Source organism: Ixodes scapularis, unplaced genomic scaffold, assembly GCF_016920785.2.
Source record: "Ixodes scapularis isolate PalLabHiFi unplaced genomic scaffold, ASM1692078v2 PGA_scaffold4__175_contigs__length_147842914, whole genome shotgun sequence".
Lineage (NCBI taxonomy): Eukaryota > Metazoa > Arthropoda > Arachnida > Ixodida > Ixodidae > Ixodes > Ixodes scapularis.
Window position 1 is genome coordinate 47,095,170 of NW_024609879.1, and position 17,613 is coordinate 47,112,782.

General features: G+C 41.0%; 1 protein-coding gene across 1 annotated transcript in view; it reads right to left on the reverse strand.

The window, feature by feature from the left end:
- Positions 1-226: 226 nt before the first annotated feature.
- Positions 227-17,613, reverse strand: part of LOC8033866 (receptor-type tyrosine-protein phosphatase H) — a 132,921-nt gene continuing 115,534 nt past the window's right edge. The window contains exons 24-29 of the mRNA XM_029993706.4: positions 17,064-17,198; positions 14,203-14,322; positions 4,181-4,347; positions 3,566-3,701; positions 3,341-3,410; positions 227-497 (exon numbers count right to left, since the gene is read on the reverse strand). Coding sequence (XP_029849566.2) covers positions 448-497; positions 3,341-3,410; positions 3,566-3,701; positions 4,181-4,347; positions 14,203-14,322; positions 17,064-17,198 — 678 coding nt within the window. The 3' untranslated portion in view covers positions 227-447. The remainder of the gene's footprint in view (positions 498-3,340; positions 3,411-3,565; positions 3,702-4,180; positions 4,348-14,202; positions 14,323-17,063; positions 17,199-17,613) is intronic.

Here is a 17,613-nt window from a genome sequence, read left to right on the forward strand (position 1 = left end):
GCGCCCCCTGCGGGGCTCGGGGTACGTGGGGACGCCACTCTCCAAACACCTGCTTTCACAGGTGCCCCCTGCGGGGCAACCCTTGGGGTAGAAATTTACTTTTTGTGAGAGTGCAATAACTATCCTAGTTAAAACCGGGAAGAGTGAATAAGCTAACAGTATTCTTTCATACACTTGACCAACACTCGAAGCAAAATGGATCTAAACCATACAGAAATAAAAGCACTGACTCTTCTACGTGAATTTTATTTCATCTTATGTACATTGTGGCCGAGTTCAAGTAGCGCATAAACTAATATTAGCTGGAAATAACAAATGTGTTAAACACTTTCATTATATTCAATGTTTATGCTGATGACATAGTCTTTCGCAAAATTTGCCTAAAGAACATTTTGACCATTAAAATAAAAATGGTGAGATCATGCAACGGCAGCCTCATTAATCTGGTCAGTTCGGAGCAACATTGAGTTCCTCCAAGTTTTGATATATCGGTTCATCTGGAAGTAGAAATAAATGTAACAGAATTAGAGCAAATATCAAATCACAATAGCAAATAAATAAATCACCAAAAGGTTTTGAGTAAAAAGTTTTATTTTTTTTATAAAGATCATTTCGTTTATCTAAAACGGATGGCTGGCAGAAGTGTACCCGAGGATGAGAAGGTGTACACTTTGAACCGTATATTTGCAACTCTAGCGAGAATTTTATAAAACACACCTTCAAAAGCTTCATTTTTATTAAGCGACACCGATACCTTCCAATGCCTTGAAGGATAAATCTCCGAATATACAACACATTGATGCGCCTTCCCAAGAATCTGATACAGTCCGAATGAACAAAAGTGCAACGTGAACCCCCCCCCCCCCCTCAAAAAAAAAAAAGAAACAAAAAAAATTTCTTTTTTTTTTTCTTTTTAATAAAAAAAAAAAAAAAGCATCGTCGAACGCTCATTGACCGACAAAATGTAGCGCAAGCAGTCCAGGCGAAATGCCAAAGTTTCAGCAGTTAGCGTTGTCTCATTCAGAAGATATTGATTTTCTGAAAATTTCAAAGGGAAAATTGGGCCCATTCTCGAACCACTTTCAATAACTGGCGCCATTCAGCTCCATGTATTTGAGAGCTCAGTGGGCCGCCATTTTCCCAATTGAAAAGGTCATTAAATTGCTTAGAACTTTTGAATGATTATGGTTAGTTTTGAAACTTCGGCATCCGGTACGGACCGCTAGGGTTCCATTTGGGAGGGAAATGACCGTTCGGCGATGCGGGGAGAAACCCTTCTCATGTTTTTGGGGACACGAGTACATTTTTGTCATGTTCAAAAAAATTACACGCTCATGTTAGGGTACACTCATGTCACTCACAGCTTAAGGAAGGCAGGGTGTGCCATAGGACGCATCCAATAATATTGCGGCATTGGGTGATAAGAACGCCAAAAGAATTACGACGCAAGAAACCTGCTTCTTATGCTCTGCGATTACATAGTACACATGATTTGCACGTGAAATCGTGTAAACCATGTATACGTGTTTTCATGCTTATAACCCACTTTTGCTCTTTCATTATTCTGTAGGTGCGCCCTATACGCACGAAATGATGATAAAAAATGGTGGGTTTATTTGAATAAACCACCAAACCGGATAATATAATCATGCATAAGAAGTACATAACATCACTAGATTACCCCGCAGTCCTTTGAAATTATGACATAAATAATTCTCCATATTACATCTCGCGACTGTAGTGCAGCATTATCAAAAGCATACACAAGTCTGCGTAGCTCTGGCACCTCTTTCGTTTACACCAACAATACAGGAAAAAAAACATTTTATAAAACTAAGTTCGAACGTCAATGTCACCAAAACACACCGCGGAACCCTTGAGATGAAGTACGAAAAGTCGCAATAGAAGAAGTTCTGAAAAAGACGACCATGCGGTGTGGCACGCTGCCACGGCGTTTCCAAAGTGATTCATTATGTGTCGCCTGCAGGCTTACAACATGCTTGCGAGTTGCATTTTTTTTTCGCATTGCAGTATGTCTTAAATTTTGCATTGGTTGATTTCGTCTTTTTTTAAGGGATCAAATGTAATTGTGTTTACTGCTTTTTTTTAAATTTGAAGTGCTTTACTACGTTAGGAATTTTCCAACGATCAAAACATTTCAGTGTAAGCAAAATAAAACAAAATATGATATTACCAGTATAACCTGTATACCATAATACTATATGAAAAAGCCATATCACACTTTACATGCATTTTTTTTTTTCAGTGCAATATGCAGGTATATATGAAGGTTGTCTCCCATACTTTGCATCTCAGGTTACACATAATGAGCATTGTATGCTTCCACTTCTCGTTAATTTATTTGTATTTAGCGATACTGAAATCAAACGTTCGTAGCGCATAGCATGTGAGTTTTATGCGAATAATAAATTATTATTAATACAACATTCACATGTACTATTTATAATTGTGATGACTATTTTTATGTATTTTTTTATTAACTTGAGAGTGAACATTCGAAGAGGTCCCTCTGATTGGGGGGGCAACAAAAATAATAAATATAATATACACCAACCAAATCCTCCTTTAAAGGCGGAACCATGTGTTTCCAGACCTGCTCGGTCTCTTCTTCAGGGGTTGACTGCGGCAATGGCCGTTAAGAAGCAGTATTTTGTTTTCTTCAACGGCGGAGTTATCTTTTTTTTTTATCGGCAAGGTGGTGAAGTCGGTTCACGTAGACGGTCGGCAGAGCGCCGAGGGGTCTATTTGTGTTGTATGGAGTTGTTTTTATGTGACAGGATTAATGAAAATTCTATGTCTGGGATTGGTCTCAACGGCAAGGATGCTGGTGTTTTCAAAGTCAATCGTGTGGTCCTTGACGTCGCAGTGCTCAGCAACCGCGATGCGTCCATTTTCGAACTTGCGAACGCAGGATTGACTTTGCCAACAACAGCATCCTTGCTCTTGAGACCAATTCCAGACATAGACTTTTCATTGAAAGCTGGCACATGAAAACGACAGCAGAAAATATAAACAAACCACTCAGCACCCTGCCGACCGTCTACGTGAGCGGACTTCGCCACCTTATACATGCAAAACGAAAGACACCGCCGTAGAAGAAGAAAACATAATGCTGCTCCTCGCTGGCCATAACAGCAGTTAGTCCCTGAAGAAGAGACCGAGCAGGTCTCGAAAGGTAGCGCCCCCCGATTTAAACGACGATTTTGCTTGTGTATATATCTATTTATTATTATTCTTGATTTACGTGATGTTTTTTTAAATCAATATTTCATACCGTATTATAGAGCATAGGTCATATGGGTGTACATTCTTGACTCACCATTCGATGCGCCCTTTGCCGCCTCTTGAATAACCGCGTTTACACACTCGTACAGGTATACATATTGAACCTGCCAGGGACACAAAACAAGAAGCGATGCTATTATTAATTTTGCATCCAAAATATAAGAGAGCTTACTACTTGTGTATAAACGTAATTGTTTCGAGATTTCCGCACATGAATTCACGAGCATGCAGAGATAAATCATCAAAAGCCAGCACAAACCTCATTCTGCACCATGCTCCGCCTGCACTCTCTCAAGCCAAGAACAAGATGGAAGATGTCAATGTCATCCTGCGTCTCAAGCTTCTGGAGACAGCAGTCCAGTGCTATGAAGGTGCCTGTTCTTCCAACGCCGGCGCTGCCATGTGGAAAAACGTTGTTTTATATTGTAAAAATCTTGTAGATTTATGATATCTTGTGCATATACAACGAGTCCAAATGTGCAACACAACCTTGAAATTGCTTCAATTTGTTTCTACGACAGAAAATCTACGATTACGACATTTATTACAACTCTCTGCTTGAGTTTTCGAGGCTTATTAGAGACGACAAAAATGCATGGATCAGTACAATTTGTCTCACTCCCATCCTCGTATTATCTGACTCTTGCTCTCGCTCCCTCACTCATTATTTCTTACTCCTTGGAGCATACAACCTATTTAATTAGACAGAATGTCGTTCATAGTTCAGGACCAAATTAACTCTATCCTGACATAGTGGAAAGAACAACGCAGCGCTTGTGTGTTGTGCATGTTCCTTTTCTTTGTCCTCGTCTTTTGGTTCGCTGTTCTGTTTAGCATGTCATCATACCAACTCGCCCAACTCATAACAACTCGCCTGCAGTGCACGAGTATGGGAGGCTCGGTGCCCCTGCGAGGTCCGAACATGCCCTGGCAGGTCCTCACGAACTTGATGAGTGTCTCCGGCGTCTCCGGCGTGCCGTGGTCTCTCCAACCCGTGAAGAACACGTGCCGCACGCTGCGCCACTTGCTGCTGTCGTCAGACTGCAAACAACAGGATACGATACCGTTGGGAGGATTGCTATGGACTGTAGTTATATCGCAAGAATGCTTGGCACCATTGTGTAACGACATGAGTTCAGAGTATCACGCAGGCGCTTGTGCTCGGATTCACCCTAGACAGAGCCCAGAAAAAGCTACAGTTATCAGGACAAAGCATTCAAAGGGGCCAGGTTTTCATGAACCGTAACACTGTGGAAAAGGCTTAAAAATACTGAAGGTCACTCTCGTAGGTGGACACTAAAGTGTATCTTGCGGTTGGAGTTGGTAATCAATATTTGTTAAAGGTGTCCTAAAGATACAATTAAGATATAAGTATGCGGCAGTGGCGAGTTTCACGATCCAAGCAACAATGAAACATGACTGATAAGCACTATTACGAAAAATATCTCCATACCTTAAAAAGTGAATCAGAAGTTTTAACGTAAAAAAGAAGCGGCATTAAAGAACATGAAAACAAATACTGTAATGTGTACCGAAAATAGCGCCGTGAGTGATGCCGCAGAAAAATAATTGAACGTACGAAACTCAACTATTCCAAATTTTACTAGCTCGGAGGAAAGATTAATAGCAAAATTTAGCCAAATATTTTTAATCTGCTAGACAACAGAGAATAGACAGCGATATTAAGAAACTGCGTCAAACCAAAGGGTGCGCATTGTTTTCTATTTGCGGGTATTTTCTTCACCTCGTACAGGAAATACAAAGGCAAGTGTGGAACAGTATCAAAGTGAACCAAGATAAGCAGGATATGGTTTTTCTTTCTTATGATAAGACCATTATAAATGGGCGCTTGCATCCATGGGACGAGGCGAAAATTATAAAATTTGTGCAGAAGATATACTTAGCTACCGAGTATGTTGAGGAAATGACCATACATCACCTCCCAAAATTAGTTATTAATATGAACAAAAAAGCCCCTTTAATAAAGTTAAGGAATCATAATATACTTTCTTTGAATTTGAGCCACACATAGTTATAATACAAACGGCATGGTTAAAGCCCCTAAGACTGGATAGTGAAATTGTCCCTCCAAACTATGTTATTCTAAGTAAAGTCAGAACATCTAGATGTGTTATTTTTGTATTCTATTTTGCATTTGTATTTGTGTTTTTGTGTTTATTTTTGTTTATTTTTGCCAGGTGTACAGGAAGTTGATTCCTTCTGGAATAAAGTGCCTTTGGCAAACTATTTTGTCTTTGTTGTGTGGTCTACCAGCATCCCAACTCGGACCTACACTCTCAAGAAAGTTGGGTGTAAAAGGGTGTATCGTTACACCCTTTGTCCTATATAATGCACCCCAAAACTTTATTTCGACGTACAGCGCCCTACAGTCGAACAGACGACCCCAGATTTTACGAGAGGCTTGATAACTGTGCGATAAAACTTTTTTATTAGCTAAAGTACGCATCAAAGACCACATGAAGAAAACACCAAGTTTTTTTACAGTAGGACCAAAAAAAACGATTATTTTTTTGTTGTTGTCAGTAAAACGTACATTAGCTATTTTAATAAGTTGTTCCACACGGCTATCAAGCCCCTCGTAAAATTTGTGGCCGTCTGTTCGACCGTAGGGCGCTGTACGCCGAAGTGAAGTTTTGGGGTGTATTATATCGGACAAACTATACACCCTTTTACACCCTTTTCTTTTGAGAGTGTAAAATACCCGCATAGTTTGTTTGATTATATGCACCAACATATCAAGAATAAAGAAGTCATCATGATGGGCGATTTTAATGCCACTGAGATAAACTGGGATTTGCTGATAATTTTTGTGATATTATAATTTACGTTTAACCTTACGCAAATTATCAGGAAGCGAACCCGGCTGCGGTCGTCTTGTAGTGTAATGACCATTTTCCCCAAGCCCAAAACGGTATAGATGTGTTAAAGGGCATATCCTATCATAAAACAGTTCTATGCAAGATACCTGCTGTCCACTCACATATGGACCCTCACTGCTCTACCACCTATGTCCCTGATTTCAACAATGCCGATGATGTATGTGCCCTAACTTACCTTGCGTGTCATTTTTTTTATCTCGCGAAATCTGTGACAGTACTTTCATTAGCCAGTATGATATATGCTAAATGTTCAAAGCAATTGAAGGTATAGCATTAATCAATTTGTCCGCAAGAAACGTAAACTGATAATGAAGCACAACCCTTGGATAGCCCGTGAGATTATTTATCTCAGACATTGAATCGAATGGATTAGAACAGAATATAAAACGTGTCCTATTACAGACTACAGATTACATAACAAACAAAGACTTCGGTACCATCTAGTGTGATTAAATGAAAAACTAAAGAAGCTAAAGAAAAGTACGGTAATGTGACCCTCGGCGAATTTATGAAAATACTAATTAAAATTCTAGAACCATATTAATGCCCAAAAGGCCGAAACATCTAGTTTGAGACACTAAGAGAAACAAAACACGGCAAATAAACTCGGCAACTATATGACTTCCTTACTATCTCCGAATAACAACGCCTCTGTAGAGTTAGGAACTTTGACAGTCACAAAGCCAGGAGTTCTGCACCACTGCTTGAACTAAACACTAAAAAGCAACGGTCCCGGTGAAATACCAAACATGTTCCTAAAACTGTGTGTCGAATGGGGTAATAAGTGTTTAGTGCTAGTTTTCAACAGGTATCTCAGCTGTTCTTCGCTGCCAGCTGAGTGGAATATGGCAAAAGTTGAGCGATTCACAAATCTGCCGAACAGACCTCAGCCTCAAATTACAGACCCATATATCCTACATTCACGTGATGCAAACTCTTCCAACATCTCAACCTTAAGGTCATTACGGCATTTATTGAGAAACACAATATTTTATGCGTGCAACTGTACTGCTCCCGAAGTGAATTATCCACTGGCACACAGCTGGTCGAGTCACTCCATGACTTTGCGACAAAAATCAACAACAGAAGCCAGATAGATGTAATATATTTAGATCAAGAAGTTTGACATGTTTCACACTTCAACGTTTTTAAAAGGCGACACACAATGTGGGTAGGGATCATCTTGAATTGAGGACTCCTTAAAAATTGGTATCAGTTTGTGTATCTTTAAGACACGCCTCTCGACCTGCCGAGGTCCTGTCTGGTGTCCCGCATGGTTCCGTTTTGGCGCCACTTTTTTAGAGCGCAGCTCTTAGGGGCCCGTTCCCGGCTTGAGCGGCGTCGCCGTCGCCGTCGCCGTCGGCGTAACCAAGGTCATCCCAAGGTCACGTGACCCCCAAGGTCACGTGACCCCTCCCAAGGTCACGTGACCCCCAAGGTCACGTGACCCCTCCCAAGGTCATCTCAAGGTCACGTGACCCCACGTGACTCCCAAGGTCACGTGACCCCTCGAGGTCACGTGACCCCTCCCAAGGTCATCTCAAGGTCACGTGACCCCAAGACCCCACGTGACCCTTTGAAGGTCACGTGACCCCCAAGTCACGTGACCCCTCTGAGGTCACGTGACCCCCGAGGTCACGTGGTCTCCTCCCCAAGGTCACGTGACCCCCAAGGCCACGTGACCCCTCCCAAGGTCATCTCAAGGTCACGTGACCCCAAGGTGACCCCCACGTGACCCCCAGGTCACGTGACCCCTCTGAGGTCACGTGACCCCTCTGAGGTCACGTGACCCCCCGAGGTCACGTGGCCCCCCTCCCCGAAGTCACGTGACACCCCCCCCCCCCCCCGAGGTCACGTGACCGCCCCCCCGGAGCATATTAAAGAATGAGGGGAGGAGGAGGGGTCTACCCTCCCCTCAGTACCCTTCACTCCTCCTCAAGAGCTGCGCTCCAATTCGGCGTTACAGGGATTTGTAAACGGCTTTCACTTTTTTTTACTTTATATAAACGTCATTATCAATGGGATCGATGCTAATATAAAAACAACACCAATATAATAATAATAATGATGATAATGATAATAATAATAATAATAAAAGTCATAAAAATAATACTAATAATATGTATTTCTAGTGATTATAGTGGGAGGCCCGAGGAGAAAAGCTCCGGTATGCAGTTCGATTAGCCCTAGGAAGTGGACAGCTGCTAGCGTGCAGGAAATGGCGATACATAATACGAAAAACGATGCAGACAGACGGCATGTACTAACAGTGGAAATTTACATACCCACGAAAGCATTTTACAAACATGATACACTTGGGCGCTGTGCTAAACTTATACACAATCACTCCGGTGCTCAAATATAAGCGCACTTTTTTGAAGCTTTGAGAGCCAAAATTAAGATGATCAATAAATTGAAGCACCTGAGTACAGTCGCATTTATTCGCTCAGTGATCATATCCACTTAGGGTACACCGGGGAATTTCCCTTCAGCAATGCAATGTTTTCTAAGAGACTATGACCCGCTTGTTTTTTTCTCTCCTGGTGACTAACTCAAAATCTATATACGTGTACATTGTAAATCTTAATTATCTGGAATTTCCCTAACAATTCAGCAGTGTGGAAATCGTAAGGCACGTACATATGCCACTTAAAACTTTCTTTTCAATCAAAGACAGTTTCTTATTGTTAGAGAATGTCGACGTACCCCAAGCACGGTTGTGTGTAAATTAAAGATAAATAATTGTATATTAGCAAATTAACCTTCGGTGGGAAAACAGAACAGCACTAAATTTACGCGTAGGTCACGTTACGTCAATTTTCCAGCTATATTTAGCGGGGAAACAAAATTTCTGTAGAGGTGACGTGACATAAAGTCATGTGACGTCATTTTTCCCGCTAAACTTACCGGGGAAACTAAATTGGCGTTAAGGTCACGTGACATCACTTTTTCTAAGAACTCTGGCGGAAAACTGAAGTCACATGACATCACAAGCCACGGCTTCAGAAAATCCGGCGTCGCTTAATCCTTCTTCACTTTATTTGGCTTCACAAAATCTGGAGCAACTGGCCAAAGAAGGCTTCACGTTGAAAAAGAGAAAAAATAAATAAACATCGCTTTCCGACATCTATATATGATGATAAGACAAAAGTTTATCAGCCTCGACCGTAGTCCTCAAATCACATAAGGGTAGTGAATACAAAGAGACTATGATCGTGCCCGCATATCTAACATGGTCGTTTTAGAAATGTACTTGGAAATAAATAAATGTCTCACTTCAGAACATCTCAACCCCTGACTCTCCCTCAGCCCCATAAAATGAGTTTCGAATAAAGAAAACGGAGAGGCGCCTTCGAATGGCCGTGTGTTTCACCACAACTTGGCAATGGGCTGTGAAGAAAAAATCATTAAAGCGACTCTGTCCTTTTTTTTGCGCTTGGGGCTTAAGATTATGCTGCAGTTTAGTGCTAAACAAAAATAAATTGGCGGCGGAAATATCCCAGCAGAAAGCCACATAAACTTGCCAAATCGTATCTCAATTTTTCTGTATGAGTACAAACTAGGCGAATTATTTCGTTGTCTAGTGATGATGATGCTGATAATGATCAATCAATCAATCAATCGATCAATCAATGTTAATTAAAGTGTCCAGGAACAACCAATCGGTCTTAGTGCTGGCACACTAAAAAAAATGAGCAAAAACACGCACATACAAACACGCATACACACGAGTGCAGAAGGAGAACGTAGTTCTCCAGTCTGAGAATAAAAATATGAACAAGTATGAAAGACACTCAGATTAACAAGGGAAATCAAAAGCACAAAACAGAGACATCACCAGGTGTGAAAGCAAAAAGCAAATACTACATCAGCGCTTCAACTGATCAGCCCTTTTCCTGCAAGAGGAAGATTTGAACAGCATTTCCGAACTTGCTCCCGCATGAGTTAAAAATATTAATTGTGTCAGAGTAGCGATTATAACACTCCGCCGATCTTTGGATCGGGTTTAAGTTGCTAAAATGTCGAGCTATATAAAAAGACGATTGGAGCCGTGTAGGCACACGTGGAACTCTGAGGCTCACTTCGGACAGAAGGCTGGGAGAGTTAATCGAGCCGTGCAGGGTCTTAAACAAAAACAACAAATCTGCCTTCACCCGACGCTGCTGGAGGCTCAACAAGTTGACAAGTTGCGAGTTACACACACCGTTCAGACAAAGATCACCATTCTCAAGATAACGATATTTAAAGATAGAAATAAATTTGTTTTGGACTCGCTCGACAGTTGAACTGTTAGTTTTGGAAATGCCGTTCCAAACAACCGAGGCGTACTCTAGCTGGGATCTAACTAAGGAACAATACAGCGTAAAAAAAACGGACGGGCTTTTGAACTCCTTCGTTATGCGAGACACGGCACCTAACGTGCGCAAGGCCGATTGAACCGCTTTGATGACGTGAGTGTCAAATCTCAAGGTTGAATCAAAGACAACTCCAAGGTCCCTCAGTTCACTTACACGTGACAGCAGTTCGCCATGATAACTATATGGAAAGAATATATCATGGGTCTTGCGAGAATATGTCATTATTTTTGTTTTAGAATGATTCAAACGGAGGTCATTGTCTAAACACCAACGACCGAAGGAATATGCGTCATTCTGAAGCGCGATGCAATCCTCTAAGGTCGATATTTTTTTGTAAAGTTTTATATCATCAGCGTACTGCAGAAATGAAGAATTTAATATAACTCGAGAGACATCATTTACAAAAATATTAAAAAGGAGGGGGCCCAAGACAGATCCCTGAGGCACTCCAGAGCTTGCCTTGTACAAGGGCGAGGTAGTATTGTTGACGCGGACGTAGGCTTGCCTATCAGACAAATAGCTTTTTAACAAATTGTATACCGAACCACATACTCCGTACGAAGAAAGCTTGTATAAGAGGATGTTGTGGTTGACTACGTCAAATGCCTTACTCAGGTCGAAATAAAAAACGTCAAGCTGACCTCTATTACAAACTACTTCAGAGGCAGCAGACATAAAAGATACGAGATTGGTGGATGTCGATCTGCCGGACATGAAACCAAGCTGATTAGGAATGACTATACTACGAAACTTGAAGGAGAGAAATTGATGGATTACCATTTCAAAGAGTTTGGAAAAAGAAGAGAGAAGAGGAATCGGTCTGTAATTAAGAACATCACCACTATTTCCAGATTTCAGGACCGGAACAACCACTGCCAGTTTCCAGTCGTCAGGGAATATCCCTGACGTCAAGGAGTTATTGAAAATTGTGCACAGTATAGGCGTAAGTAATTCATGATAAGCCTTAACAATTGCAGCGGGTATCCCGTCATGACCTGCAGACAATGTGGGTTTCATTTTCTTAATACATAGCCTAACACATTCCTCATCGACAACCACAGAACCTAATGAGTCGCCAAAAACGTCCGAGTGAGGCAAAATAGATGAGGAGCAGTCATTATTATTAATGTAAACTGACGCAAAGTGATCAGCAAACAACTCAGACATGCCCTTCGCACTGTCGCTATGCTGATTCAAGACGATTTCGGACTCAATATTCTTCCCCAAGCGCAATTCAGCGTACCTCCAAAATTTCTTGGGATTTTTAACAAGATCTGATTCCACCGAGTCAGAATGCGCCTGGCGATCACGGTTTAAAATTTTCTTACATCGCTTTCTGCAAATTTTAAATTCAACTTCCCACTTTGGAAGACCACTTTTCTTAAACCTCCTGTGCAAAAAATCTTTCCGTTTTAAAAGCGTTCTGAGTTCACGAGAGAACCAGATAGGGAAGCGAGATTTTTTAGACGTTTTAAGAGGGATATACATGTCCATAGCCTCCTGAACAACAGTTGTGTGGAGATATACTTGGCCGTTGATATCAGACGACTCCAGGATAGAAGCCCAGTCAACACCCGAAAGATGGGGATACATTCCAGTGTAGTCCCCCGCTAATAATAAGAAGAATAAATGTATTGACCCATCGTGACTGTTAAAGATGGATCTGTTTACGCGCGTATCAAAGCCAGTGAAGGACTTGAGGGATAACACCATAAAAAACAAAGAAACGTCCGTACAAATGCTAAAAAAACATTACATTTCAAATGACAAAATATAGAAAATAAAACTAACACCTCTCCCCTCCCCCCCCCCCCCCCCCCGTTTTCAGCAAAAAGTAATAAATAATTACGACAAAGCAAGGAAAAATAGCAGATAAAAAATGCAAATATTACCATGCAATGCCAAGAGAAATAAAATACACACACACGTGAATTATCAACTCTAGTGCAAATCACTGAAACTAAGAAAGAAAAAGTACAAAAAAGCAAGATTCAGAATTTGAGGCCAGCTATAGCAACTAACGCAACTACATATACTGTGAAAAGGCATGAAATACTGTAAACGACTGAATTTTCACAAGGACCTTATTTTTGCGAATTTCGCGAATCGCCTACGATTCGGGAAAAATAGGTCCCGCGAACAATTCCGGTAAGATGTAAACACGTCGGAATCTATATTGAGATTCCACGGCGTCGCGAAACGTAGAACCCGCGAATTATTCCAAAACTTCAGCTTTACCTAAATCGCGAAATATAAGTTGTTTACAGTATATCAAGAAATTAAGAGACTAAGTTATTTCTCTTTTTCTTTTTTTTTTTTTTTAGTCTTCACTGAGGTGATGTCATAAATAGAGCCTGGGTGAGCGTTGAATACACGTGGAACATAAGAATAGACCGAGCATTTACCCTACCGAGTAGAACAGCGGGGCACTACAACACGAGGAGAGCGGATCAATGTGTGGGACGAATGAACTGCTGTCTTATGGTACGTTTACACCTGAGGAGAAATCCGCTACCGCAGGAGCAGATTCGCTCTCGTCGGCGGCGGAAACGAGCGGGTTGTGTTTACGCTTATTTCCTTCGAGCAGCGTCGGTGGCGGCGGCGTCACCGGCTGCGGCAGCTGTTCTCGTAACATCCCGTCAAATATAACAAGAAGGTGCGAGAGTTCCCACCTCGGCTGTCTCTCCCGAGTGTTGCTGCTCCCCAGTCTCGCTGTTTTTGGCTCGACAAGTATGCATGAGCCTCACGTTGACGCTGCATCCCAAAGGAAAAAAAACAGCGCGAAGCGGATGGATAATTGCGTGGACGAAGAAGAGGAGATTGCGATGACTCTTCTCTCGTCTTCCCTGCTTGCGATGAAGGAAGAGGAGAAGCGAGCGCCGAAAAAGCAGCGTCGCCGTTGGCGGCGGAGGGTTCGCCCATAATTACGAGACCGCAAAGGGACGGGACAAGCAAGCTGCCTCCTTCCTCGTCTTCGCTCGAATGCCAGCGACGCTTCGCCGTGCCAGCGACGCTGGATGTCTTCGATGCCGTCGACGCCATTGCCAAAAACAAACAGGAAGAACGCGTACTCGTGACGTAGGCAGCGTCGCGCTGCGCAAGAATGTCACTTCCGGTCATCGAAACGCCTCGTTCGGCGGCAGAAATAGGCCCTGGACCTATGCGGCTCGCCGCCGCATTTTCCGTCCAGCGTTTCGCCCCAGCGGCAAAAACTGGGCGGTTTCGCCAAAGGATCCGCAAGTGTAAACGTACCATTAATATCACTGCTCCAAAAAACTACAAAGAACAACGGTCTGAACAAAAAGTTGAAGTGGAAATTAGGCAGTTTAAGTCTTTCAAAATGTCGGTACTGACAGACAAGTGTGTATAGTAGAGTAATTATTAATGTAATAGAGTAATTGTAACTACAAAATAAAGGAATTAAAGGAATTTGTAAATATTCATCATAATAATAATAATGTCTTGATTCTTGAGGGTCCATATATGGCAATTGCAGAGGGGTAATGAGATGCTGGGAATGTTTATATAAAAAGGGGGAAAAAACAAAGATAAAAAAGAAATTATATTAAAAAAATGTTTTCATTCAGAACATCAAAGTATATGTTAACCAAAAGAAACAGTATCAAAGTGGGGCTTACTTTGACCAAACACTCTGTGAGGATGAAGTCATCTCGACGCTGCGAAGACTCGTTTCGGACCTGCACCGTTCCGTAGACGTGCTCTTTTCCCTCATCTGGCCAATACTTCTCGCACTTTTTCTGGAAACCAGAACATAGGTATACAATTTTAGGGAAGAGTATGTACCTGTCTGGTGATGCAAATAAACAGGCTCAAGTAAGCTCAATCCTATAAATGCCTTCCTCTCCTCTGCGCTCAACTTTCTTTCCAAGAGGGTTCTCTAACTCTCCTAAAAGCTAAGGTTTATAGCCCGAAAGATGTACTCTACATTTGCTTTGCATTTCTCATGCCATAATCACTTCTAAAAATATTTATAAAACTGTACGCATCCTATCATTTATAGATACAAGGAGTGAAAAGACGGGAAGATAAAACATATAAACAACTTTAAAATAAAAAGCACGTTGATGGACGTCAAGATGAGAAATGACGTGATGGAGCTGGTCTTTGTAACTCTGCTTTTATTGTTCTATATACCTGCTAATTTTGTACTTAAAAATCTACACAGAAAATCTTTGGATAGGTATGTGGAAAATATGCTCTTGAACTTTTAAAATATTCCGTAAAATATATAACTATCTGTGCCATCGTGCATATTTGCCGCACAATTTTCAGCGTACCCATATTGTGCGCCCAGCCACGAACTGAAACGAAGCTATATATATGAGCTTTATTTTTGGATATATAAATATAATACATTTTATTAATATTTTTAATTCACCATTACCATACCTTAATAAAAAAAATTCAGGTGAATACAAATGCGATGTTTTCAGAAAATTAAAGCCCAAAATAGACGATTTTTGTATACCTTCGCTCATTCCAAACTTTATAAAGGATATTTTGTACATATAATATTGAACGTGTATGTAAACTAAAATGTTAAAGTTTTTAACCTTTTTTCAATATGTCATACGTAGCAACTTGCCAAACTGTGCCGCAAAACCGTTCAAACATCGAAGTTCAACATATTTTATTTATTTGAAAATCGATTTTTCTAATTTATTTAGCATAAATAAGTCTATTTGGGAGTGTCAAAGAGGAATGCTAGTGCAGTAGTGTGCGAATAGGCAAAATACCTAGCGGTGAAACAATCGATTCCCGACAAGCATCATTTTCGACCTCGGCCTCTAATGATAAATGGCTTGAAAGCAAAAATAGTACCCAAGTTTCCCGTTTGCGCTGTCTTTCATTACAAGTAATCTCTCCGTACACATATTTCCGGTCAAGCTTAAACATTCGATTCCAGAACTGTGCTTGAATTGATTAAATACTTGAATTGATATAGATACAATGTGTTTATATATAAATGATTTAGTTTTATTTTCTATAAAAGCAGTGAAATGTAAATTACTAGGGCGTGGGCTCGGGACTTCTATGGCCAGAGCGGCATAATATACGAGAATAATCGTCATGATCAGTAAACTAATTTACACAAAATATGTAATTATTTTTACTGGGTGTAGTGGTACGAATCAGAAACTCGCCAATTCTCGTTAAGAATCACTAAATGAGTCAATTTTAGAGCGATTCAGAGCCCGTGGTCAGACGAGGGAAAGAGAGGGGGGGGGGGGGGGGGGGGGTGCCGCTGAAGTTACCACTGCGCAACGGTGCCTGTACAAAGACGAAAATTGTAGTCCTGAAAAGAAAACATGAAGCTGTTCTGTATTTAAAAAAAAGCTTAACTTGTTTTCATTTCGCCTTCAGAAAGAGGAGATAATTTTGACCATGTTATACAGAGATCTCAATATTTCCGCACCTTCCGCATGCCTTACCCGAGCAATCGAAAACGCAGCACCTGTTCCCTCACAAGCCGCAAGCGCAAGGCAGTTGAAACGTCTTGGTATAACCTGACACCCAGATGTTGTTTTTACGGTTTTGCAAGCGTCTATTGATACGTGCAGATCAAATGATTGTTACCTTCCAATTCACTAGACAAAGATACGCTCAAATACACGTCTAACCTTTTTTTTTTTTTCGGGAGCCTCTAGTTTTTTTGTTTTGTTTTAAGCATGCAAAAAGAAACAATACTGCGGGTAAAAACGACACAGACACTAAAACGTATCCCTTGAGACATCTTAGTGTATGTGTCCCTTTTAGCCGCAGTCTTAGGAATTTTGTCACGCTTAATATTGACCAGCTGGTTTGCGTCCTTACATTCAGTTCATTATAAACTTGTTTACCTGTGTTGTCGAACCGCCAACGTTGGACCTGTTTGACGAGTTGAAACTTTGGCGAGCTCCCTCGCGTACCACTTGCTTCGAATCTTTCTAAATCTGGCTGACTGTAGTTTTAGATGACGCTCACCAACTTTCTAATAGAAATCACATGTTTATCTTAACTAAGTAAATTTTAAGTAAAGCATTTCAGTCAATTATCTGAATTATCGTGACGATTATCAAACTATATTATATCTCCCTTGCCGTATAACTCCCTGCAAAGTCCGTGTCACTGCACACTTCATGGCTTTCAAAAAGATTATTCTGATTAAATTAAAAGAAAACATAGTATACTTATGGTTCGTTATTTATTAGGTCGGTAGCATTGGAGATCTAAGTTTAGCCGCGGTCGGCAGTGTTCTTTAAAATTAATATATATAGTTGTTGTTGTTGTTGTTTTTTTTCACCAGAGGATTTTAAATTATTTTCAAACTAAAATACTGGGGTTTGGGCATTCGTTCTTTACCTAGTTACAAGAAAACTTCTGCTTAATTTTTACATAACTGTAGAATGCTCTCCGAAAGGGGTTCCGCTGTGGGCTCTTGTTTAAGTGCTTTTCTTACTCCAGACTAATTATAAAATTGTTCGAAAGTCGCTCTCACCTTGTTTCCTTCGACACACTGAGTCAGCATGATGATTATTTGTATATCGTGCTCCCATATCATCCTCCAGAAGTCGTTGATCGTCGTAAGGTTCGGGCCTTGGGCCGCGATGTATTCTCGCTCGCCGTTACAGCCCTGCAATGAAAGGAACGGGGTGCGGAGGCTCCATTTAAAGAGACCTATATGCTTCTAGCATCAAGGGAGGAACAATACCTAGGTGAGGTTGAACACAAAGGTGGGTATTGCCAGGTTAGTTAGGCCCACAAACACATCACAATTCATCAGGCCTAGTGCTCAATTAATGGACGCATGTAGTTGTATGTCTTGAATGATGCGACACCTTGCGCCTAGCATAGTAGAGTTTCAACTAGATTTTTTTATGCGAAGTGCACATTAAGTATTTCATTTATCACGTCTCACGTATATCTTATGTATTCACTAAAGACATATATTACATGCATATTAATTGGGCAAGAAGAGCTGTTTTTCTTGAAGGTCATCGACATGTTGGGACGTACAGAAGCATGAAATATTCAGAAATATTCAAAAT